Below are 26854 nucleotides of genomic sequence, written 5' to 3' on the forward strand. Positions count from 1 at the left end.
TCAGTCTCAACTTCAGAGAGAAGTTTCATATAAATGTCTTCCACGGATGGACAGAGGGTAATGTAATATCGAATCAGTGCACTTTGTTTGACAACTTACGGTACAACAGGGCAGGACTAGACCAAACACCTGACAATTGTGTTAGTATTGGTGCATAGTGTTTTTCCAGGAGTGTAAACAATGTCACCTGTAAATGCAAACTGGATTTGCCAGTTAAATGTTCAGATATGCACAGGTTACTTCACTAAAGGTAAAATACTGGTTAAACTACAGGTGTAGTGCAGGTATGCAGACGTCGTGCAAAATGCCAATTCTTTTTAAAACATGGCTGCTGCAAACTACTTCAAGGCAGCTGGGGAAACCAGAGAGATTATTTATGACAACTGATTTACTAAAAATCAAGGAAACAGAGGTTTTATGATTACTGCTCCTACCACGTTAATCAAGACCCTATTTGTTCACATTTCACAAGTTTTTTACAAGAAAAAGAAAGTGTAAAAACCTAAACTAAGAGAAAATATACAGTAACAAACACAAAACCACACAAAACCAGACAAAAACAGTAAATTAAATTCTAAAAGTTGAAAATATCTCTTATTTATCTAATAAACAATAAACACAAGAATTTAAATACACAGGACATTTCAAATGTTTAACACTAATGTCATGATGGTAATAAAAAGAGAACTGGATAGGTACACTTAACTATTCTCTAATGTTTTTCTGCCACAGTCTTGGTAAGCTAATCATCTCACACTATCACAACTTTAGATCTGTTATCAGTATCTGTTGGAATTTATCATTTTAACGCAACTCTTCCTTGTTCAGCAACAGTTCCTCCAACAGCCTTTCTTTAGTTCTCAAGGATCCTTCACACATCTTTTCCTTCCTCATTTTCCACGGGTTTAGTTTTATTTCATGTTTTGTTTATACTTGGCCCTTTGTTCCCTGTTCTCTTGATGTTCCCTGTTCTCCCTCTGTCCCCAGTCATCCAGTTAGCTGCTCTATTGCAACACACTTGCCATTTACATTAATTAGCTCTGCTCTTAGCCTCACACAAAATTTCTGTTTTCAGCCAGTCTCTAAGCCACTCACTTTCACTCTCTCCCTGCTAGTTTGTAACTCAGGCTTTCAGCTTCTGGGTTCGAGCAATTTTCTATTATGTTTCCAGGTTATTTGTCCTATGATTTGCACACACTGCTCAATCTTTGGACTTTGGTCTTGCCTGCTCCTTAGTTTTGTTTGCTCATTTAATATATTTTTCCTGGATGTTTTCACCCCTTTATGATCCCTTGCCACACCTTTGGTTTTTCCCCACTGGACCTTTTTGCCTGCACAGAAAGTAAGCCTTTTCATTTCCATAATAAAAGGTTAAAAATTCAATTTAGTCTGTTTAAATTTAATTTATGCTGTGTCTGCATTTGGGTCCCTTCGTTCTTTTTCTAATCTTTTAGTTAGAGGCCAGTAAAAACATTTTTTTGTCTATCCTGATTTTCCTGAATGGTTCATGATCATATCTTTACTTGTGAGTAATCCATGCCTCAGGCAACACAATGCCATCAAACTGGCTTTTCAGGGAAAAAACCCACAGAGTTTATACGTCCTTGGTTTGTGTTGAATGCATTTGTTTGCAATTTGTTTTGTAGTGTCTCTTAAACAGAATGAAAACCAAACCCAGCCAGCACAAACAGGCAATGTGGTGGGTGGGTGTTTTCATTCTGTTAGAATAGAGTCATGGAGCAATATGCAAACTCTGTGCATGAAGATCGCGTTATGCAGTGTAGGCAACATGAGTCAGCGAATGCTCAATCCAAACGTGTTTGCTTATCATAGTTCCTGTCATGGCACCAACACTTGGTGAACCAACTGGTTTGCTGTTATCTGATGACACAGTACCACTGGTAGACATAGTGAAAACAACATGACAGCTTGATTGAAAAAATAATTGTTTTCACTTTAAAAAAGAATGACAGCTCAATTGTTTCCTAAGGGCAACATTTATTATAATGGTTACTGTCGAAGTGTGTAGATTAATGACAAACAAATGTATTTGTACAAGTGATTACAGATGTGTTTAATTCAAGCCGGTATAACAGGAAAAAAAATATCTCTATCACAATGCTAAAAATAAATTAATTGTGGTGTCAAACTACAACCAAAAGCTGAGTCGTGAAAATGATTTTACTAATTTCTTCTGGAAGTGGAACTAAAGGAAGCTGTAACAATATGGTTAAGATGGAGTTTAAATGTGTCTTGACTGTTTTCAGAGATGTTGCTGTTAACCAAACTGCTGTTGACTTCTGGCACCAAGGTAAAAGGAACCGGGAATCAAACCGCTCTGACAATATGGTTTGTGAATGACTGCTCAACCAACTGAGCTACAGCTGCCCATTTTGAATTTGTACAAACTCGTAGCAGAGAATTCTTTTAGACCTTTACTTGAGTATTTTTGTTTATTTCTACCACCTCTGCATACTGTGTATTGAATTTTGGTGTGTATGGGGCTGTGTAGCTAAAGACTGCTCAGAGTGGCCATACTGTCTCATAGAGAATGAGACATCAATTCACTGATCCATACCACCAGGGTTTACAGCCAGGACATTGGAATGTCATTCAGACTACACAAGTGTGGTCGGATGGTAACAAGGAAATGAAAGGTACTGAGGGGGTTGTACTACCAGAAGGCAAGATAGCAGTAGTTGAGGATAGCTACAAGTACTTTGGGATCCCACAGGCAAATGTTAACCATGAAAGGGCCACAAGAAAAGCAGTTACTACCAAGTATCAGCAAAGAGTGAGGCAAGTCAAGAGAGGAGTTAGAGGCCACTGACAAGACAAGGAAGCTCCTTACAATGCATGTGTGTTTTCACCCCAAATCCAGCATCCAGAGACTGAACAATAAGCAGAAGGAAGGAGGCCAAGGATTAGTGAGGATCAGAGCCACTATCCAGGATTAAAAAAAACAAGATCATGGATACATCAGGAAGATAGTTCCATGTGATGAATACCTCAGGCAGCAGAAACCAGAGGAGCAAGGGAAATAAAAGCAGGAATCCTCAAGGAAGGACAAACCCCTGCATGGTATGTACCATAGAATAGATTGGCTGATATCAAGAAATCCTAGAAGTGGCTTCACAAAGCACAGAGAAACTAATCCAGAGGTGTTTTATCTTCCACATTCACCACCTCAGTCCCATATTCAAAGCCCCCTGTGCACTCTCCTCCATAACCTCCACACAACAGAATAACTAATTTGGTGAAAATTTGTAGACTGCTGAATAGAAACATGTCTTTGTAGAAACAGACTCAGGTTTTTTATAACAAAGTGTTCCAAATGACATGTGCCCACTAAAACCTTTGGGTTTAAGAGCCTTGCACCTGGTTTCATTCATTGTGCCACGAGAAGCTAAGATTACATAAACTGTTTTAAATTCAATTGTCCACATAGTTAGAAGTCACAATTTTTAAACTAGTAGAGTTAGAATTATAAAACATATCCTGTCGTCCTACACAGCTGCCATTGCCTCCTGGGAAATGGCCACTTTGAACTGCTCAAAATCATTTAGGACCCGACAACAGTCGGATTTCCTGTCAGTTTTGGCCATTTGCCATTTTTGGACAATGCAAGTCTCTTCTTACAATGTGCTGGCAACAACATTGTAGCAACATTGTAGACATAGTAAACAGACAACGCAATACTCAGAGCCAGAGAAAGGTTTACTTCCCCACTGTCCAATATCATTTTTTGTCCATCCATCTGGACATGGACCTCAGTGCAGTCACTCTGGGGCTTGCAATCACTGGTGCTCAGGAAAATTGTGGGCACTGCGCTAAGTGGATCCTAAAACAATAAATGACAAGTCACACTCATAGCTCCATAGAAATTCATTTCTAGAAATCATATTATTCATTATTTTTAAATTATTAGAAATCACCTTAAAATTTTCAATAAACCATGTTCAAGACAAACAGGTGGCAGGCAGTCTCTTTGAAAACAGAAGGCAAGAAAAGTATCGCTGTGTTCACCATCTGACCTAAAATGAACCAACATAGAGATCACAGGGCAGGAGAAGAGCCTTTACACATTTTGGATACTGTATAAAGTTGTGAATCAAAGTTTACATACACTCATCATGGGCATGACTGTCATGACAATATTAGGATTTAAATTATTTCTTTGAAAAGTCTATTTTATGCAATGAAGTTGAGTTATACAACAAACATGTTTAATATGTAGTCATAACCAAACTACGTAGCCAGAACTCTGGTTAGATATTTGACAACTCTTCTTTTGGTAGAGCTAAATAAAATGTGTTGCTTTTGTGGCACAGACCTGATTCTTAAGCATGGCCAACATTATTCCAATAGGTTTAAAGTCGAGAATTTGGGAAAGCCAATCCAAAAGCTTAATGTTAGCCTGTCAACTTCCTGTTACAGATCATGATTAAGACGCCTTGGACATGGCTAATTAAAAGATATTTCCTATGAGATGTTCCTGTCAGAGCCGTAAAAAATGGCATTTGGGATGAAGCTGAAAAACTATTCTAGGCCATTATTGACGTGTGCTTAACATTTCTTTCTGTGTCTGTTTGTTTGTTGTTAACTGACTGTCGGCAGAGACGTTTGAGTTCACTGTTTGCTGCTATGTTAAAATATCTGTGAGCTGATTATAAATCATCATTTACTTAAGAGGGTCTGCATACAAAAATAATGGTGAATGATACTTGCCTAGACAAGATTACTTAGCCAGATGTATTCTACATTGTTAGCTTCTTTAAACAAAACAAATTTACATCTTAGTCCGTTTTTCTCAAATCTTTCAACATCAATATCACTCTTTCCCTTCCTAACATTGTTTGGCTTTACCCACTACAAATACAATTGGAAATGTCCTAACAACAATTCATGAAATGGGCAATCTACACAGAACAGTTCGGCCAAGGAAAACAGCCACTAATGACAGAGGCATGTGAGTTATGAAGACAAACCCAAAACAACAGTTTTGACATCACCAACAACATCCATAGAGCAGGGGAGAAGGTTTCAATATTTACCATTTGAAGAAAGTGTCACAAGCAGAAACACAGATGAGATGCAAACCCGTCATCAGCCGTAAAAATCTGAAAATTGGTTTTGAATTTCTGAAAAAGTACTGTTTTCACTTGTAGAGGAAAAAAAATATTTAAAGAACTGTAGTATCAGGCTGTAACATAACAAAATCTAAAAAGGTGGACTGAAAACTATCTGGATAAACTGAATGTCACATGTACTTTATCCAGAATACACTGAAAGCAAACTTAATAAGCATTTGTCATAAAAGTATGATTTTTTTCTATAACCCAAGTAACATATTTTTAACATAAATCACACAATTATTTATACAGCACATGAAAACATCAGATTTGTTAATCCAAAATCTGATGAGGTTGTTTTTAAAGATATTCCAAGCTAATAATTGGAAGCTACTGGTTTAGTCTTTAACAATTCTTTGCAGTTTTGTTAAAAGCAGTCCATGTTTTTTAGTCCTGAACTGAAAAATAACCAGGACTACTGCTATTAAATTAGTATATTAGAAGCATAAAATATTTTTAACGTACTCTGGAAGTAGTTGCTATGATTTGGGGGCCTGCAGAAGGCCACAGGTTTCAAATCAACCCCACCACGTGTGGCCTTACCAAGCCATCATAGGCCACCCTGGTGCTGGACCCCAGCCCGGATAAAATGGGAGGGTTGCGGCAGGAAGGGTAAGTGGCGTAAAAAAAACCTAATGTTTAATCAACGTGCAGAACGCGTTCTGCTATGGCGACCCCTGAAGGGACAAGCCGAAAGCCATTGTTGGATGTAGTTGCTGTCATCACTACCTCTCTGCCACCCTCACATCAAACTGTGGCTGATGTCTGATGCTCAGTCAACCGTTCAGAGGTACATTAAATATTTACAGAAGTTGGAATTTTAGATAAAACAAATTCACATTTGATCAAAAATATGTCCAGATACAGCCATCTGTAACACCTATACACTTCAACAGCAACATACCATTTAAAACTGGTGAGCAAGCCAGTAAATACTCAACTAAAAGTAGTAGATAAATTGTTAAATGGGTTTCTTCATTTAGCTAGTGGATAGTTGGCTTAAAATGCAGCCAAATGCTGCAAATAAGAAAAACTGCTAATGACACAAGTCAAGATAATTACTAATAAAACATTTGATATGCTATAATGAAAGAAAAATCTCTAGACTCATGGTTTGGTTTTATCAACACTTTCATTTTAAAACCAGCACAATGGAAAAACAGCTCATGATTAATAAATACACCAGTGAAAGTTCAGTGAAAACTCAAATACAACTGCTGACTCATGGGGCCTTTATGAAATTGGATTTAATTGATTATTCTTAATCTCTTTATTTTATCCCATTTTATTCTAATACTCAAGTAAAAATATATAGAACCTGACACAAGCGTAATTGTATCGTTTGAAAGAGATAAAGTATGAAGAGTATGAAGATCATGAAAAATTTTACAGCAATGATGATGGCAGGAGTCAGCTCATGTTCAATTCAATCATTCTCATTATTTAATGTATGACACCAATTTGATTGTGATCTTGGGTGACAGTATATGTTGTAGCCAGGCATTTAGAAAGAGAGTATCGGAAACAACACAAACCACACAATCAGAGTTTGGCTGGAAAACTAAATGTTAACCCCTTAACCTCCTCAAAAAAAAAAAAAAAAATGTGTAACAGCCCATCTGTTTACCATAGGTGACCTAAGATTTATTTGTATTATAATATATAAGTATTTAATTTCCACATAATTAAAATTATTTAGCAACACATACAGGTATTTTATTTAAGCAGATTTAGCACTTTAGAGAAAATAACATTGTTGGCATTTTCTACCATTTCACAATGATAAAAAAAATGTATAAATCCACACAAAAAATACCACAACAAGCTGACTCTTCAGTATGTTTAACAGGCAATTTAGATAATGTGAAAGTTGAACATATTTTTAAGCTTTGACTGTTTCAGTGGTGGTAAGTAAAATATCACAATCTAATGTAATCTAAAATTGCAAAATTCATATTGTTAAAAATTCTAATTGTTAGAAAAAGGTTTTAGATTTTTTTAAAATCAGGCCCCACTGAGCAGAAAAAGACAATATTGGTGGACATTAAGGAAAAGAGTGGAAACAATAAGAGCAAACACAAAAATGCAGCAGCAGTAATTTTTTTACACACTGACTCCAGAGAGTGTGGGCTGAAGATGTGGGATGGGGCCGGCGTGAATAGGGTTAGACACTGGTCTTTTTTTTTTTTTTTTCTCAATCTAAAAGATGTCTTAGTAGGGGCGGCCACGTCGCTCCTGTCTGCGCTCCCCCCTAGAAAAAAACAAAACACCAATTACATTTTCAGCATTCAACCAATAACCAACATTTACAGAATGAAACAGACAGTTGGATCGCTGTTCCCATAATATACAACAACCCTGGTTATAGCAAACTTCCATTCCTCCAGATGACATCACCTGGAGGAATTTTTTTATCAATATAATTATCATTATTATCCTCAGGAGTTCAAATGATGCAATCTGGGGAAGCAGGTTCACCGTGATTACAAAATCCATCAAGATAACATAATCTGAACTAAAGGTTCCTCCAAGTGATTTCATCTGGAGGGATTTTAGAAGTAGAGAAATATTTTGATATAGGAAATTGGTATTTATGTAAATGTACTAACCAAACCATAACCAAAAGAAGCAAGTTCAAATTCAACAAAAGGGTCCTTTAAGTAACTTTTATAGCACAAAATACCAAAGATGCTATTTGTTTAAGCGAATCTGACCTTGCATCCATTTTGCCAGGTCCATATCCTCCCCGGTCGCCTCCCCTTCCCCCTCTGAAGCCGCCACGGTCACCACCTCGGCCTCTGAAACCACCACGATCAAAACCCCCTCTGCGCTCTCCTCCAAAGCCCCCTGACAACAAAACAACTATTTAGGTGACAATTATAAACATGCTGAGACAATGTGTGAACTTTACTATGTCTGACCCAGAGATGAGAATTCAGCAGAAACATACCTTTGTAGAAATGCTGTTACTGATACTCATTGTTAGCCAAAACCCTTTTTAGGTTTTGAAAAACTAAATAGTAATAAGGGTAGTAAATAAAAACTATATGTGTTTGAATTTGGTTGAACTTATACTTATATATTATAATACATCTACTTCCAGTGACAAACTTTTCATGTCAAGTGGCATGTAAATTCTAAACTGCATGTGTCTAACCTCTTTCCATTGGTGGTGTTGAACCAGCATCATCAGGTTTAGGAGCCTTGCACTGGTTGCACTCATTACGCCATGAGAAGTTCAGGTTACCACAATTCCTGCAGAGAAATGTGCGGAGGACCATAATCAATGAATAAATACAATTTAAAATTTATTGTAACTTTTGTAACTGAATCAACAGTAATGATGAGAGAATCAAGGCTTTTCGAAGCTTTGAACCAGTTCAAGCAATTAATTCAGAAAATTAAGAAACTATTATTGAAACATTTGAATCACCACTTTTGTGAAATCTGCTGGCGAAATGTGTGTAGATCTCATGAAAACTTGGTGGTTCAAAGTATTCTTTAAAGATTTGATACATTTTAGAATTCTGAAAAAAAAAAAGTGTGGTGCTTTCCCGTAATTTTCAGAAAAACACTGTGTGTAAATAAAGTGAATGAGCTACCAAACTCTGCACCCTCACCAACCTCACTCCCAATATTTAAAAACTGCTGAAAACAGAACTCTTCTGCACCTTTCTATGCACTTAAATATAAAAAATAAAGTCGCTTTGGATAAAAGCATCTGCCTAAATGCAAATGTGAATGTAAAAATTCTAAATCATGTAGACATTATTTTTATTTGATTGCATAGCATTGTTATTTATATGCACATGCTATGCTTTGATTTGGGAGTAAACTTCATATTTTAGTGGAATAAATTTATATTGAGTAGCCTCACGTTGTGGAATGAGATTGCTAGTGTGACTGTGGCTATATAGATAGATGATAAATATTATTTCTGTCTATATGTCTTTCTCATAAACTTACACAATCCGGACATTTTGATTTGTTTTTTTGGTGTCAGTTAATGAGACCACCTCACATGTGCTGAGCTACAGACAACCATTATCACTGATAGAGGATCAGCCTGGACTCATGTAGTGTAACTCAGCATCAGTTGCTGTTTATGTTCTTTGAAATATTCATTTTGGGGTCTGTCCCTGAACTGCTCAAATTTAAAACGTTTCAAGAATCAATTACATTACACCCACGTAACATGGTCACATACAGGCTCCGTTGCAGTGCTTCGAAACGGTAGTGGCATAAATGTTTTATAGTGCTTGACGGGCCGTTTCGTTTCCGCCCATCACAAATGAACAGTATGCAATCCACTGTTTAGCATCTCCAGTTAGAAACAGACTGGAAAAGTTTGATTTTGGATACAGTCATTCTAAATATTTCAGTTATCCTCTTAAAGACGGAGAAAGTAAGACATCATCTATTTCTTTAATGCAACATTTTAATCTAATCTACAAGAACGAGTAGGATTTACAAAAGGAAATAATTATGTATTGTTGGTGTAAAAATGAAACTTTATGGTATGTCTGCTACATATGTAAGCTACAGCAGTTTAGGTACCCTCCCTACCAAGGACTCTTCTTGCCTAGTTACTCTGACAATTGTAAACTATTAAGAGAACTTTACTGACTTTGAAATTAGACAAAAACATGTCTTTGTAGAAACACTGTTCCTGATACTCGAGATAAGCCAAAGCAGTTTTTAAATTTAGATTAAACACTTTAAGTAAAATATAAATCATCTACTTACATACTTAAGTAGAAATGTTAGTGGGTAGTGTACATAGACTTTTAACAGAGTACATTTTTATTTGTGTATTTGTACTTTTACAAGTAAGTACAGTTACTGATCACTTCATGCACCACTGTTTGAAAAATAGGGTTTGTCTCTGCTATGCCTAAATCTAATTCCAGATTGCAATTTATAGTCTATTAATTGGGTAAAGACTTAATTTTTTACCTTTGAGAGAAAAGGAAGTTTTAATCAGATTTGGTTTTATACTTTTGTACTGCACTCTATTGTTGCACAACTACAAAAATATCTTAAAATTATTTTTTGTTTAAGATCAATATGGTAAATGTTCTGGACTTATATAGCGCTTTTCTACCTATTGGCACTCAAAGCACTTTACACTGCTTCTCATTCACCCATTTGCACTCACAATCACACACACACTCACACAGCTGCTGTGTAGCTGGCCAATGCTCACCAAGAGCAACTAAGTTGGGGTTCAGTGTCTTGCTCAAGGACACTTTGACATGTGAGGGATTGAACCAACAACTGCGAGATTGGTGGACAACCGCTCTACCTTCCCGCACCACAGTCGCCCTTGCAATCCGCTGATAAGATATGCAGATAAGGTTTTGCTGATATTGCACTGACTAGAATGAGACAGGTTGTTTTATGCCTCTGTGCTGTTCCAATCAGAGGCATAAAACTACAACAAAAGTATTTATATAAAGCTTACAGATTAAAGTATTTATATTTAGTGTCATTATTAATTAATAATAGAGTTTGTAATAGTGTGAGTGCCAATTTACAAACATTCTATAACATGATTTCTTTAAATCCTTGAACAAAATTCAATATCTCCTTTTGAACAATGTGTAATTTGTATACACACCTATTGCACAAAATGGTAAGATCCAAATATATCCTTCTGAAAGTGATTAATAAAAAATACAAAATCCAGACTCACGGGTTTGAACACTTCCAATCTCCAGCTCTCTGCTGTCCTCCGCCTCCACCTCCTCCTCCACCTCCTCCTCCACCTCCTCCACCTCCACAATTACCTCCTGGGAAACCTCCACCTCGACCTCCTCCAAATCCTCCACGGCCCATTGGTCCTTCATAGAGCAGAACATTATGCCTCATATATAAGACTGAGACTTGAAAGTTCAGTTACAAAATGGAAGGAGAATGAGAAACTCTAGTTAGGTTCTTAAATGTAATATATAGAATGGTGAGACTGTTTTGACCACCAAGTCCTTAAATGCTACTACTTACGTAACAACTACAAGATTAATGTGTTGACATTGCTTTTGTTGAAAGCAATTATTAAGATCAAAATCTGCTGTTTAGTTTCTAAAATGAGAGAGTAAAATTTTGGCTTGAAACACACAAACAAACAAACAAACAAACAAACAAAACAATAACAAAATACTGACCTCGTCCTCGACCTCCCCTTATGCTACCACGGCCTCCAAAGTCAGCTCTCCGGGTGGCAAAGGACACCTTGAGTGGATTTCCATTGAAGTCCTTACCTGGCGGGGAAAAAATAACATTTGTCATGAGGAGCAGAGCAGATGCAAGAAATAAAGGCTTTAAATATATGAAGCAGAAAAGTAGCAATACTCACTGAATTTAACACAAGACAAAATAAAACGTAACCAGGAATTTTTCAGTCAGGTCTTTTCAAGTGCACATGAGCTGTGGTCAGCTTAAATTCATGTTTCAAGACTTATATCAAAACTCAAAAACTAAACTCAACCCAACTTACTCATCTGCAACCTTGTTAAACATAAGTTAGCGGCATGACAATCTTAATGTAGTACTGTAACTTATACCGAACCACAGTGACTTGAAGATAAACAACTTACCATCAAACCAGTCAATGGCAGCCTTTGCCGAAGGGGGATCATCAAAGGAAACTGTGGCCTCCCCCTTCAGTTTTCCTGTCTCTCTGTCTGTGTACAGATTTATCATGGGCAGGCCAGTTTTCTTGTTGACCTGGTACAATGGGAAAGGAAGAAACACGGGCATAAGAAAGAGATTTAATCTGTACTTTATTTTTCCCAGAGCCCTGTATTATTATTATTATTATTATTATTATTTTGTCCTTTCAACTTAATCCATAAATTTAGGGTCGCCACAGCAGATTATTAGTCCTTGTGTTGATTTGGCACAGTTTTTTCAACCCTCCCCAATTTCTGACGGGCTTGGGACTGTCACTGCACGGCTGGGGTTAAGGGGCATGGTGTTGGGGGTTCAGTGTCTTGCGCACTTCAACATGTGGTTGGGAAGAGCAAGGCGCGAACCTCAGACCCTATGGTTGGTGGGCAGTGACTCTACCAACAGCCAGTGCTGCCCCCATATCCCTGGATATGCTGACTAAAATTTTAGTGAATGATTGGATGAATGAGTTTTATTTGATAATTCACTGAGAATAAAGACACAATAAATTTAGAAGGCTCATTTCTATAATGGTCCTCAAACATAAGAAACAACATTGGACAAATACTAACACATACATACCACAACTTAAACAATGTTAAAAATGGCAAAGTACCATTATCTACATGTCGTTACCTCCTTTCTTATTTGGAACAGTCACCATAATCTGTCCATACTCATTCATTCATACTCAAGTCATTCATACTTTAAACAGATTACATAGGTGAATAAATGTATACATTGGTAAATTACATAAATCATAAGATCGATTAATGACTGATGTCCATGAACATGTAGCAGTGGAAAGCTACCTTAATGATCCCAATTTGCTTAAAAAAGTCAGCCACTGATTCAATAGTGTAGTCATCGCCAAGGCCTTGCACAAAGATGGTGTTATTATCAGAGTTATCCTGGTCTTGCACTGTTGGACAGTAATATAAAAAGGTGATAAGAAAGTAGGAAAGAGGATAAGAAGGGGAGACTCGAAATACAAATAAATGCTAATGACTACACAGTTCTCTCTTAAGACTGTCATTAGGTCAATTACTGATTTTAAACCAGTTATTAATTGTGTTGAGTATAACTAAAATTCTAAAGCCTTTTTTTGCACAGTTCTTTGACTTTCACTTCACAAATGTGGTAAAACAGCTGAATGAAAAAAAATACATACAGTACAGGTGAATCATCTATGTTGTTTAACCTTTTTTAGAATTTTATTAGAAATGGAACAGACATTTTTCACCGAGGTCATTAAAAGGACTATGGTTCATTTTCTAGCATATATGTGCTGTAAATGTCATAACATTCTGAAATTTGTTTCTATGTTTTATATGAATAATGGGAAATTTTTGGCTTGGCATTTTGTTATCCGTGCTTAAAGTCAATAAGTCAAAGTTAAAGGAAACAACAATATTTAATAAGTGTAATAAAATACACTTTTAAACTGAAGCTTTGCAACAGCTTAAATGTTCAAATGTTAAAGCAGGGGTCAACAAGACCATCCCATTTTGACATACTGTATGTTATTTAGAGAAGTGGTTCAAGAAACTATTCCCTTTTGGACAAGCAATATCCAGCCACAGCCAGTGTGGACTCTGACACATGTTAAAATCAAAAAAGTCTGTTATGCTAAACTAAAGTTACGTGAATGGCTGAAAATGTCTGTGTGAAACTGTCGGTCATGTTGCTAAGCAAGCAAAATTTAACAGTACAAGACTTACTGAAGCCAGGTCCTCCAGGTCCATGTCCTGGGTCTCTTGGTCCTTGAAAGAACACAAAAAACAGGTATTAGTTCTGTGTTCATTTTCAGTAGCACATACAGAAAATACCAATAATACATACTGTACAATCTGCATTCACATCTTCCAACCAAAACAGTTCCAAACAAGTGTAAAAACCAATACTGTCCACAATATTGACATAGAGTCTTCAAGCTGGAAAAACACCGTATTTCCCACAAGATACAACTTTACTGTTTTTTAGTATTTATTTTGCTCAAAGTATGTCTATTACACTTGGCACAGACCCACTCAGGTTGGGCTCTTAAATTTGATGTTTAAAACAGTCCATGTATTAATGCATTTAAGTTGATGCTTTCCTCTAAACACTATAAATGACTTCCTCTTACATATCATGACAAAACCCTTGGAAACAAGTCTTACACCTTGAAATACAATCCTTTGAAAGTATGCCTTCAACTGACATCCAATACCATGTAATTTATCCCTTTGTCTATTATGTAAGCATATGTTGCCAACGGCCACCAACATATTTACCCGGAGTATGAACACCATGTTTGTCATTATGAGAACTTGGCAGACAGCTTAAGTGATTTGTGAGTCACACACACTTTACCAATTCATAGCAGTTTTGAGGGATTAATTAAAGCATCTTAGTAATTCTTTGGTGCAATTAGTGTTGTTGAATTTTTGAACATATACCTCATGCAGCAGTCTATGCAGCTGCATGGCCGGCGTGATTTACCATAGCTTTAGGAACTGAATAAAAAGTTTCTTCTATAGAAGCAAATGTTATATTATTGTCAGAAGCCAGAACCAAACCACTTGAATAAACATAACATTTGACAAATTAACACTGAAACCAGGCAAAACTTTTTTTTCCCTCCACAACAACCCAGAACTGAAAATTCTTTACACTGCAGAATACTGCTCAGTACATTAATCAGCTGAAATAATGACAGTCTTCCATGACATAGGACCCCCATCATCACCAATTGATGATGGGGGTCCCATCATCAACTGGTCTAGGAGGTGATCTGCTCAGGGCCATTATGCACTAGAGAGAGTAGTTCAACATTAGCTCCCCACACACTACTTTACAGGACTTTACAGCAGTTAGTGAAGAGGAGCTACTCACATTATGATGGATCCTCACCATCCAAGCAATAACCTTTTACAATTTCTACGCTCAAGAGGCAAAATCCTGTTTAAACAATAAAAATTTATAATGGAGCAGAATAAAATGTATAAAAGATAATTTTATAAATGTGTTTAAAAAAGAAAAACGTAGTTTTTAATTAGTGTCAAAGAGGTTGCACTGTACTGACTTAAGCACGCACACACAGCTCAAGAGAAAAGCGGAAAGGAAAGAAGTAGTTGACTGAGTTCAATGAGAAATACCCAACAAACACATTACACATTCACACACATTGCTATTTTTTGTATAATTGCTATTGCTACAGCCGACTAAATTACAGTTAATTAACATTGCTCTGCTAAAGTTAAAGATCATATTAATTTCATTTTATTTGAAACTGAATGTGCTGAAACACAGGTGATGAAGTTCAAATGATGTTCAACTTTTAGACTGTAAAAGAAAAAAATTCTAGCTGAATGATGTCAGCATAATGTAAATGCATGTACTGTAAAGTTTTCCCCACCACAGACCTGAGAGTACATCCTCAGTAACAGAAACTTTCCCATTGTAAACATTAGAATTTAACATACAATATCATTTTACCTAAACCTAACGAGCAAGTTTGTCTTACCCATACAATACAGGCTACGTAATCTGGTTTTAGCAAGATGACACCTAGTTTATTGTTGCCAAGATGTCAGGCTGCCTAAGTAGTTAATTATAGCATATCCTTGCCACACAAACACACACAATAAAATCATTACAGTAGGTGCTAATTTTTTTTAATTCTCATGCAATTCTTTTGTACTGAACCTATTTAAGTTTTGTACTTTTGATGTCGCTCTGTCTGTTATACTAATAATAATGGCATTACATAAGGCAGAACCTAAGAAGATGGGGCTTGAGCCTTACCTTCTTTAGGTATGGCCTCAATGGTGACAGTTTAATCTCATTTCTTTTGTTGGGTTTCATACAGTAGCGATCAATCAGTGTAGGTTTTATGACTCAAAAGACAAAAGCTTTCAAATTCCAAGGCCAGAGATGTAATATATAACACAGAACCACATGTCGGGCCATGACGGTACCATATCACTCCCTCTGCTAAGTAAGAGTACAATCGCAGCACCTCATGCTGCATTCAGATAACACTTTAAACACATTAAAGGTTCTTACCTGTAAGATCACGCAGTGAAAGAGATTATACATCACACTCTTCATTACATAACGTTTGAGGTTGGGTTTTTTTTTAGCAGCTACAACCATCTGCATGTAATACAATCATTTCTACATGTCTTTACACCTGTGTCCACTAACAAAATGAAATCAGTTAAATTACTATAAAAGTAAACTGTAATTTTCCATGTCCCAGTACTTAGGTTACTTCAGACTCTCCTCACTTAAATGACTCTTTTTACCCACTTGTTGGTTTGATATAATGATTTCCCCACCCTTTAGCTTTTGGCTCTTCAAACTCAACAAACCTTTTGGCTCAAGTGTTTTTTGTCACTTACCACCAAACTTATTGAATCCTCCACGATCGCCCATTCTGATGAAGAAGAGAAAAACGGCACACATTGAAGGCTGGTGCTGACAGCGATTTCTCTCTATGGGTGTGGGTAACTTTCATTCTCAGTCTCTTCATCAAACCCACCCCTCTTCATTTGGCATCGGTACTACTGAACCCCTACTTAATCTTTTTCTTGGTTTGATGGAATTTACCTTGAGGACAAGAGGCCAGTGTAAGGAGCTTGTCTTTATATTCACTAGCAGCTGATGTTTGCCATTCTCCCCAAAGTTCTATCAATTGCTTCTGTGACCTGATACACCCATGTTATTTCATTATAGTTCTTGGTCGCATCTGTCAACCAACTCAGAGAGTAACACCTTTGATCCCTGGATACTTGTGTTGGGGATTTTTTGTGTCAGACAACCTTTAGTTTTCACACAAATTGCAATAAATCCCAAAACAGGTGTTCTTTAAAGTTTTCCTCAGGGTCATCTAAATTATTAGTATACTTAATCACTCTTTCCTTCAGTAATGAAAGACCATTAAAAGTCAATACATTTCCCTCAATTTAGCAATTTCCCCAACTGATGGCTTAAGAGCAGAAAGTCAGCCTGGAGAGAAGGAAAAGCCTAGGAGAAGATTCAAAAATTGATTAAAGCAAAGTATGACAGTTATCTGAAAGGACTGATTGAAAAGGAGGCTGTAAGAGGTGAGAAAGGCAGGTGATAGTGATATCTTTTGGCATATTAGTGTGTGAGACAAGGGTACAGTAAATTACTTGCTGTACAAAATGCATTTTGCCTAACTGTTGCAAAATGAACAGCACATTAGCCTTGGACTTTACACCATGTAGCAGCTCACTGGCCAAACTAGCTGAATTTTTCGCACAACTTTCGACTACGATAAAAAACTGTGCCATTTATGTTGGCTTCAGTTTAGGGAAAATGTGTATATTTTAGATGTGATAGATTAGATATGCCTCTGCCTATATTTTAGACTTAAACATTTGTTCAGTTTAGGTATTTTATAAATAGCACATCCACTTAATTATACCAAGATATTAAATTTGGTATAAACAAATGGTAAAACAAGATCAACCGATTTTAATTTGCAAATTTTAATCAATTGAGCAGACATGAAATACATCATCATTCAACAATACTTTTGTTGAATAACATAGGGTATTATTCAATTATTGCTCAGTACACCTGCCTAATTAATGGAGGTTATGGTGACCCAATGGGATTTGAGTCCCATCTACTGTAACGGGGGGAATGAAATAATGGGTCCATGATAGATGAGAAAACATACAATGAAGTACATAAAATAATGTGTGTCATTTATAAGAAAAACAAAAACATCAACTTACCACAACATACCAGTTTAGCCTTCATAGTTTCACTTATGTTGTGATGATGTTCTTGCTGTGAAATTTGTCCTGTCGTGTCTTGTATGTTTTAAACCTGGATTTCATGCATGTGGTATAACTTTGTGGTTGTAATCTTACCATCATTTTTTTAATTAATGTTCATAATTTTTTTTAATAACAACCTTTTGGATGCAGTACAAGAGACCACCCAGCTTATTTTTGTTTTGTTCATCACACTGGCAGTGGACAGTAGTAGTTTTTTTTTTTCTTCTCTTTTTTGTCCTTTTGGCTTATCCCATGAGTCCCATCGTCCCGATATGAATCGGCTGTTGGGGTTCAGTGTCTTGCTCAGAGACACTTCGAAATATACCCGGGTTGCTCATCAACTGAGCTACAGGCGCCCGTTTGTTAAAAAATAAAATGCAACAAGACCACTAGCGGTAAAGATTTTGTGCGATGTTCTGTGCATGAATTAACACATAACATGAAAAACATTGTGATCACTTGTTGCATTTTAGTTTAAATAGGGTTTTTTATTTGGTATTGTCTTTTTTTGTAAAAGCTTTACTGTGACACACTCATCTGATAATGCAGGTGTTTGCTATTATTCTTCACAGTTGTACTATTAACATAGTAACCTTTTAATGGGTTCACTTCACTTTGCCTCATTCCATCCATAATCTGTTTTTAGCTGAATGTAAAAAAGACGGCTGGAACCAAATAGTTTATTATTCAGACATTTTTGATGGATAGGTATTTAGCATTAGGATATTGGTTGTTTATTTTTTTCTAAGCTAAAATAGCATTTAGCTTTGTGAAACACGTATGACCTGCACTCTGGACTGACCCTTTACACATCTCGAGCAGTCTGTTAGAGGCACAAACTACGCACACAAAGGCAATTGATAGGTGCATGTCTGACAAAAAGAGGAGGAATATCCACCTCAGGTTTCATCTGGAGTTTGATGTACAGAGAAGTATCCAATCAGCTGTTTTATTAGCTTAGCAATGAGCGCCTGCACACAATAGTAACAAAGATCAACCCTAGCAGTCTCTACTTTTATGCTGGGCTTGGACACAGGTAACATTGTTTTGAACATAAACTGTAGCTTCAGAAAGTATCTAAAAAACCTTCATATTTTGCACAATTTGTGGTATAGAATTTATTTTACAGTCTGCATTGCAGTGAGGTAAGAAGGAAGACAGGATAGTGAGATGTGCTTTAACATTAACTCTTAAAAGAAACACATCAAAGATAGTCATGGAGTTTCTTTATGTTATTCTGGTGAAAGAATATATTCCAGTGCTAAACCTAAGTCAACTGCCTCCAGCTAAATTTGATAAAATAACTTTGCAAGAAAACTTAAGACACAATCTTACCTGAAACATTCTGTTAAAGACTGTTATTAAAAAAATATATATTCAGCAGCAGGTTAGTTCCCTTCATTTTCAGGATCGGACACATTGCTATATAACTTCTGTCTAGTTCTCTGCGGTATACCAGTTCTTCTGGGATACTGTTTTAATTTTACATTTGTCAGTTTACTTCAAATGTCACTTGTAGTGGCATTTTCCCAAGACACTGTGTGTGGTATTGAACAAAGTAATGTTACTATTCATCTATGCATGAACATGTTCAAGAAGCGAGTTAAGACACTGAATTGAAGGCATATCTTATAAGGATGAAACTACTCTGTACCTTCAGGATATTATTAAAGTTAAAGTGTGCAACATTTTTCACAATAATGGATGCAAAACCTGCAGGAATACTTTCTGAAGCCACTGTACATTGTCCTTTCTTGAGCTCAAACTGTCATTACAATTTCCCATACTGAATTACTGAAGACTCTTTCACATATAAACTCTGGACAATGACTGGAGAAATCAGCTACAGACATTAACCAGAAGTGTGATTCACACATGTAAAACACAGAGGGAGATTGTCTAAGTCATCAGCGTTCTCACGGGAGAAAAACCTCTTAATTTCACTCAGCTCACAGGAGGCACAACATGATAGAAAATTTGGCTGCGAGAAACACTGTATCACACTGTTTCCAGCACATCAGAGTTGTGCAAAAAAACCAAAAAATTAATATACCGTGACAGTCGACTGCATAACGTGCCCATTAACTCACTTCTAAATCCTCGACAATAAGGGACAGAGCAGCATTCTCCACACATTTGTTTACGCACATAATCCAAACTTGGTACTAGACGACTTCCAGAATAAATTCTATCTAAGCTCAGGAGCATCCTACTAGGACATTTACACATAAAACGCCTACAAAAAAGGTCTGGAGAAGTTTAGGAATCTATTGAATGTTTGAAAGCGGCTTTAAGGTTCTGTTTGACAGTTTTTCATGATTCAATGCACAACAGCAGTGATTAATTCCCTACACCAACAATAACTTAAACATTCTTAACACAGGATTTTGCATCATATAGTAAATATCTGTACTTCTATTTTGATACTTACTACTATTATATCACCTATAGCCTCATTGTCTCCATAGGTATTGGGAGGGTAGATCTATACCAAGCTAACAAAAAATAAATAAAAAATAGAAATAGTCTTTTTCTAAATAATAAGTATGCCCATAAGCCAAAAACCCAAAACTAATTTGTTCCACTTTAGGTCACATTTGGTGCACATAAACACTGTTAGTAAGTGCAGTGTCTATGTCTGCTGCTTTTATAAGCATGTGTGCAGCAATCACCACATTAGGTGAAATATCTTATACTATTAGAATTTATTAAAAATTCTATAGTGTCTTAACATTACATGCAAGTACTAAAGTAATTAACACATGGTGCCTGGTGTTTGAAGTGGTCTCAGTTGTAATGCATTTTTTATGTGTAGCCTGTTGATACATTTACAAATGTAAATCATGACACACAGGTTCTCATTCTGTCATAGTACAGCAGCAGCATTTAACAATAAAAAGTATTAGCATCAACAGTAGTGAGTCTTGCCTTGGTATATTATTTTGTAGAAAATTAGAACCAATTTTATATTATACCCAGAGTTGCAGCACAGGAGTTGTAGATTGTACAAGTTAGGACTCTCTCTTTCTGTTCAGTTTAACTCAGGGAGAACTACTTCTTGGACACACCTTCTCCTTTATTGAGCAAAGAATAAAATTTGGTTTTCAGAACAAAATATGCACTGAAAAATAAAACACTGGCTCTGAAACACTTTTATCAAAAAAAATGTGTGATGGTCCTGAATAAAAGCATAAATAGTGGAAAAACTTTCTTAACCATTCCCTCTTTTACAAACACATTTTCAACAGACCTGCCTTTGAATAGCTGTATCTGCCAATACTGTCAAGGCCTCATCTTCAAAAATGAGCTAAGACAGTCTTACCAAATATATCAGAAACTTAAGAATACACACATTGGAAATCTGAACAGTCAAACCAGTGCTAACCGATTGATTTGTTTTTAATAATTCACTCCCTTTATAGTTCAGTCACTGTTGCTGAGGGAGGTGAATCAGCAAGAATGAAGTCAAGGAGATAGCGCTGTTGCTAATGAATACAGAGATCAATGGACAGCAAACGCAAAGATGTAGAAGCACAATATTTCAGATAAATAGATTTCCCAAGGGAAGAGCCTATAAATTACATAATTTCAAGAGCAAGGCCAACTGGAGTTTCTAATTTATACATTTTTGGAGGGCAAAAATGCCACTTCACTGAGCACTAATGCCAATAGAGAAATGACATGTTGTATACTGCCTTACCAATAACATTAGAAGCTGTAGTTTAGTGGATCTGTTGATAATATAAAAAACAACATATGAGTTTCAAATAGATGAACAGATATTTGTGAAACCATTAATTTTTTTTTTTTGCTGCTGCATTGGCAGTAGTAACAATTGTGCACCCACATTATAATTTGGACACTACAGTTAGCTGATGTCAGTTGAGGTGACAGGTCAGAGGAAACATGGATGTCTTAAGGAGACAATGGAGGATAGGATGATTCATTTATTTAATTCTTCTAAATTATTTTAACTGGTGCAATTATTTTATTTTTCTGGCACCATGATGAGCAGAGTGACCAGTATGACCTTGAGGAACCCCCGCTGGGCATACCTCGCCCCCCCTGGCCACCCAGAGAAAATAACTTTTACTACAGGTTATTAAAAATGTTCAAGTTAACCTGCAGTGTTAATGAGGCAGTAACATTAAATTTGACAGCACATTATGCAAACTTACAAATACCCCAGCAGGTTTATGAGAAGTCTTTTTATTAATGACTTAGCAATCATGTACACTGTAACTGCAAGTCTATGTGAACTGAGATTAATCATTTGATCTGTGGAAGTTAAGAAGGCAGTAGTTTGGTACTCGGTTACATCTAATAAGGGCTCAACGGCCAACATGGTAGAATGAGTCCCACATAGATAAAGGGCTTCACGTCTAAAAGTAGTAATAATTAATATTTAATATAGGACAGCATAGGTTGCCCCAAACCCTCACTCTGCTCTCATCTCCTGCTGCAAATTAAACGAAATTCTGTTGGGGAATACTCCATTGTCTTGGTAAATACTAATCTGTTTTTTCAGAACAATCCTTTTCCACAACTGTCTCTGTTAGTGGCTTTCAGTTTGAATTCTCTGACAAAAAGTTATCCTAAAATTTTAAATGTTTAGGGCCCTACTAGATAATTTCATGTGTTTTTTAAAACTTTTAATTTCTTCTTTATCAATCTATAATGTAGAAAATAATCACAAAAAACACTGAATGAGAAGGTGTGTCCAAACTTTTGACTGGTACTGGGTTCACCTGGGAAAGGTGCAAGGTTTGTGCAATCATAACTGCAAAGAGAACACATGTGAATAGTTTTGTGGTAATTTTAGAATCCTTAAAATTAATTTTGCTCACAAACAAGTGGGAGGGGAAATGCTGAGACAGCTCCTGCTCAGCATGTGGATTCAAATGTGGAACAGTACCATCTCATATAATACCTTTTTTGAATTTAAAGACTGGAAAGATAACATGGACAGAGGATAATTAATGGACACTCACCCCATGCCTCCTCTTCCCCTTGGACCACCTCTGCCACCTCGCTCAAAACCACGGTCATATCCACCGCCACCACGACTTCCAAATCCACCCCCACGGCCCCTGCCACCACGGCCATCCTGACTGCCATAACCTCCTTCAGGACCACTGTACCCCCCACCTGCTCCTCCACTTAATGGTGGGCTGTCATCTCCATATCCTGACATAAAGTTAAGACAAACAGACTTAACCAGAATTACCCTTTGAAACGTTTTTGCACTAGGTGTAGAGTGTTGTTTGCTATCACCAATAAGCTAACTAGTAAATTGCAAAAGACTTACACTTTGTCTTGATTTGACAATTGACGAGCAAAACACAGCAGCTCCTAAAAGCAGGATCTGCATCAACTTCACCAAAACTTTTCAATTTAGACCTTTCAGTATTTGGATCAGTTAGCTTGTAAAATATACTTTGTAAGGTCACACTACAGAATCTATATTAATGTGTCAGACACTCATTTAATCAACATGTTATTTTTACTGCTGTACATCTCATTCACTGGTTTTATCAGGACCTGTGGTCAGTGATAATGCTTCATTCTAACACTGTAGTATCTCTGCCTTGTACATCAACAAAACCTAAAGAGACAACATTTAATCTTTTGTTTTGTTTTTTACTTCTGATATAAAAGCTTATGCCTGATAAATTCAGCAATTGACTCAAAATTAAATTACCTAGTCACAGGAAAAACACTAATTTTTATGACCGTAAACATTAGTAGATGCCCCTTTCTACCATCCGAACCACAACCTTTTTTTTTGGAAAGTACACAATCAGTAAAATAATTCCCAGTTTTTCTTATTTTTACTTTTAAATGGGCTACGTTTTCTATTTTGGACAAGTATGGGCAAGTTAAATCTCTCACCTCAGCAACCTCTAGGAAAGTTGTTAGTGGTTTCATCTTCTTCGTATTCACAATTATTAAAGCCACTGTGTTCCTTCATTCAAAGCTTTAGAAATGTTCTTATACCATTGTCCTAATCTGAACCTAATTTTTACATTGTTACTGCAGAAGACTACAGAAAGCTCCACTGGCTTAATGACTTGGTTTTTGTCCCGATATGCTATGTGAATTTTGGGACATCAGTCGCTTTGGATAAAAGCAGTCGCTTTGGATAAAAGCGTCTGCTAAATTACTAAATGTAAATGTAAATGTAAATGTGTGCCTTTCTAAACTATTTCCAATAAATTACATTTTCCTCAGGTACATGCTAATATAAGTTCAAGACTCGCTTTAAGACAAATTAAAGTGAAGGAAATCGACACAAGCTCAATTTGGACTGGATTTAAATAAGAGATTTCGGTTTAGGATCTTTTTTTTAATTATTTCAAAACGATGCACTTCACCAGTTTAAGTTGTAGTATGTAGACTAATGAAAAAAATGCATTTTTCTTTTGAAATAAATGTACACAGATGTAAAATGTCCAACTACTACTTTCTGATGTAATTGCAAACCCACCCCTTACCTCCACCTTGGCCATATTGGCTCTGCTGACTGTAGCTCTGTGGAGGGGGGGAGTTATAGCTTGTAGGTTGAGTGTAGTGACTTCCTCCATGTTGGGATGGTTGCTGGTGGCACCCGCTACCCCCATAACCACCAGTCTGACCACCACTGGTCCCATAACCACTACCACTCTGTCCACCACTGGGTGGTCGGTTGTAGCCAGGAGTCTGTGAGTTTCCTTCATAGCTGTTGAAGGTGAAAATGGAAAAAGCATTTAAAAACTTAAAACCACTTGAGAAAACATGTGCTACTGCTGCACAATAGGTGTCTTGATGGTGTCTTACCCTGCAGAGGATGACGAAGGAGGCTGTTGCTGGCTGTAACTAGAGAAGGTTGACTGCTGGTTGTAGGTCATGCTGGACGCTGGGTTACTGCTGCTGTAGCCTCCAGTGCCAAAGGACTGACTGGAATGATTATAACCTCCCCCACCACTCTGATTGGATGATGGAGAACCATATCCTACAGGAAGAAGGGTGAAGACCATATATTTCATTCAATAAATCGACATTTTAAGAATATGTGGTTTTATAGTTACTGAGTTACCCTCTACCTGATTGGGGTTGACCATAGCTGCCATATCCTCCCTGGTTGTAGGAGCCAGAGCTGCTGTCAGAGGTCTGGTTGTAGCCTCCATAACCCTGCTGGCTGTAGCTCTGGCCAGACGACTGATTGTACCCTTGGTTACCACTGCCACCTCCACCTCCAACTGCACCATAGGACCCATAGCTGCAAGTGGTTAAAATGCATTCATTATTCACATATATACACAGGTGTTATTCATTTAATAACAGAAATGACAAATTAATTTTCATTTTAAATAATTTGTTTTCTCACACTTCTCCTGCCTGTGGCACACTTATAAGACCTGAATTTATCGTGACCCCTCAAAATTAAAACAGCGCGTTTCCATGTGAATATGTTAAGTGATGTGTTTCTTTTCTTTATAGTTTTAAGAAAATGGAACGAGCTCGTGGTGCACTGTAGTATGTAGGGTATCGGATGTTTGAAAAAAAAAAAACACTGCTGTACAGTTACAAAAGGTTGAGAAACATTTGTTTAAGATTAGATGAATATTTAATTACTTACCCCTGAGCAGATGATTGGGTATAATCTATGAAATAAACAAAATAGATTGTTAACAGTATAAATGATACATAATAAACACATGCATTAATTCAAATGGTGATAGGCTTAATTCCCCTAGTACTCATCAACAAAGAAGAATTACATTCTAATTAGGTCTTAGTATCAAACGTCTATACTTTTATTGCACCAAGGGAATTGCTTAGCACCAAAGCTTGATATCTAATAAGGGCCAAACATTGCAAGTGTTTCATTTAAATATATGGCACATGCCTGATATGTGACTGATTAATGTAAGAAATATTTTTTTATTTCATACATTTAAAATACAATTTTAATCAATGTGTCTTTGCTGTTGTAGAAAATAATTATAATTTTCACTGGTCCACCTATGAAAAAAATAGTAAAATGGCCCATTATTGACTTGTCACAAATAGAAGTTTAGACCTGTTGTGGTTTTGGATGTGGACCTTGCTTGAAAAGATCCACCAATTAAAAGAAAAGAGTAAAAAGCCCTCATTAATCTCACAGAATGTTATAATATTTTTTTTTCAGTATTCTTACTCTACTGTAAACCTGATTTCATATATTCAAATAAGTGTTGCAGTTTTGGATCTGAACTTATAAAAGGGGTTTACAATTTGGAAAAGTAAAACAGTCCTTATCCAAGTTTTCACAAAGAGAAAAAGGGTTTCCTAAATCTGAAAGAGATTCTTTAAAGATTGTGAATAAATCAAAATTTTAAATGTAATTAAAGCAGAATAAATAAAAGCTATAACTCATCCACGTCGTGTTTAGTTTAACAATGTTCTTCCACAAATCAGACAAGACGCACACACAACACACATCACTGTATCTCCGTCATCTAACGTTAATAAAGCTGTTAGACCAGGACTTAGTACTTAGAGGCGGGGCCGCCATCAGAAACTGGGTCAGTGGCTCAAGCGACCTTGCTAGCTACCAGCAAGGAGAATACAACTAGTTAAGCTTAATAAAAACCGCAGCAAGCGGGCTAAGCAAGCAACACAAAACGCAAGTGTTGCGTTTGTTCTGCGTTAGCTAGCTAATAATTACTTTCACCCTAAAAAACGTTGTTATGGGGTCTTTATGAATTCTAATTTGAGAAGTAAATAATAATACCGTACCCTCCCATAGATACAGGGCTGACGATCATTAGCAGCTAACAACAGCCAATTAATTACTGGCATCAGTTTCCATTAATGTAAGTTGTATGTTGCCGCTTGCTAGCTAATGGATCGTCATCCGTTAACGTTACTAGCGGTGAGGATGTTTTCCAGTGGATATTAACCAGCCTGATCTTGCGTTAGCCTTCACTGTCGAAATACTGGAGCGATGCAAACGAAGCGTTGGTTCTGTTTCTTACCGTTAGACGCCATTTCCACAACCGGGGACCCGCCTTTAGCGAAAGCTAATCGCCAAAGTCAATCAAACGGCGTTGTCGTTACCGGACTGACTGAGGTACAGAGGATGAAGATGGACGCGCGAGCTGCGAGGTCCTGTTCGCTGTTCTTTACTGCAGTTCCTCCATAGACCGCATGATGGCGTAGTAAAACGTTTTCTTCCCTGGAGAAACGAGAACGTACACATTTTTAGAAGACTCTAAATTCAAAGTGTGCTCT

The 26854-nt window shown here is 36.7% G+C and overlaps 2 protein-coding genes across 3 annotated transcripts in view; one reads left to right on the top strand and one right to left on the bottom strand.

The window, feature by feature from the left end:
* The first annotated feature begins 2256 nt into the window (after positions 1-2256).
* LOC137099506 (uncharacterized) overlaps positions 2257-26854 on the top strand; it is a 28675-nt gene continuing 4077 nt past the window's right edge. The window contains exons 1-2 of the mRNA XM_067476454.1: positions 2257-2311; positions 2882-3081. Of these exons, the coding sequence (XP_067332555.1) occupies positions 3001-3081 (81 nt within the window). The 5' untranslated portion in view covers positions 2257-2311; positions 2882-3000. The remainder of the gene's footprint in view (positions 2312-2881; positions 3082-26854) is intronic.
* On the bottom strand, positions 7307-26739 carry fus (FUS RNA binding protein). 2 transcript variants are annotated; one of them, XM_067476450.1, is made up of 15 exons: positions 26599-26739; positions 25218-25242; positions 24682-24857; positions 24416-24590; positions 24094-24317; positions 22591-22786; positions 16190-16224; positions 13523-13564; positions 12614-12723; positions 11729-11858; positions 11297-11392; positions 10828-10975; positions 8290-8387; positions 7847-7979; positions 7307-7383 (listed from the first exon to the last, which is right to left on the bottom strand). In XM_067476450.1, exons 1-15 carry the CDS (start codon positions 26609-26611, stop codon positions 7344-7346), a joined length of 1641 nt encoding a protein of 546 aa, XP_067332551.1. In that variant the 5' UTR covers positions 26612-26739; the 3' UTR covers positions 7307-7343. The 2 variants fall into 2 exon arrangements, with proteins under 2 accessions (XP_067332551.1, XP_067332552.1); XM_067476451.1 differs by lacking the exons at positions 16190-16224; positions 22591-22786 and having other exon boundaries at positions 26599-26738.

Source organism: Channa argus, chromosome 15 (assembly GCF_033026475.1).
Source record: "Channa argus isolate prfri chromosome 15, Channa argus male v1.0, whole genome shotgun sequence".
NCBI lineage: Eukaryota > Metazoa > Chordata > Actinopteri > Anabantiformes > Channidae > Channa > Channa argus.

What these genes read in the sequence shown, in the direction of transcription:
- fus (XM_067476450.1), bottom strand. An exon ending in CCTTCGTCATCCTCTGCAGG is followed by an intron (nt 24,318 to 24,415) that starts GTAAGACACCAT and finishes CACCTTCAACAG; the next exon opens with CTATGAAGGAAACTCACAGA. An exon ending in GATTGGAAGTGTTCAAACCC is followed by an intron (nt 8,388 to 10,827) that starts GTGAGTCTGGAT and finishes ATTTCTCTGCAG; the next exon opens with GAATTGTGGTAACCTGAACT.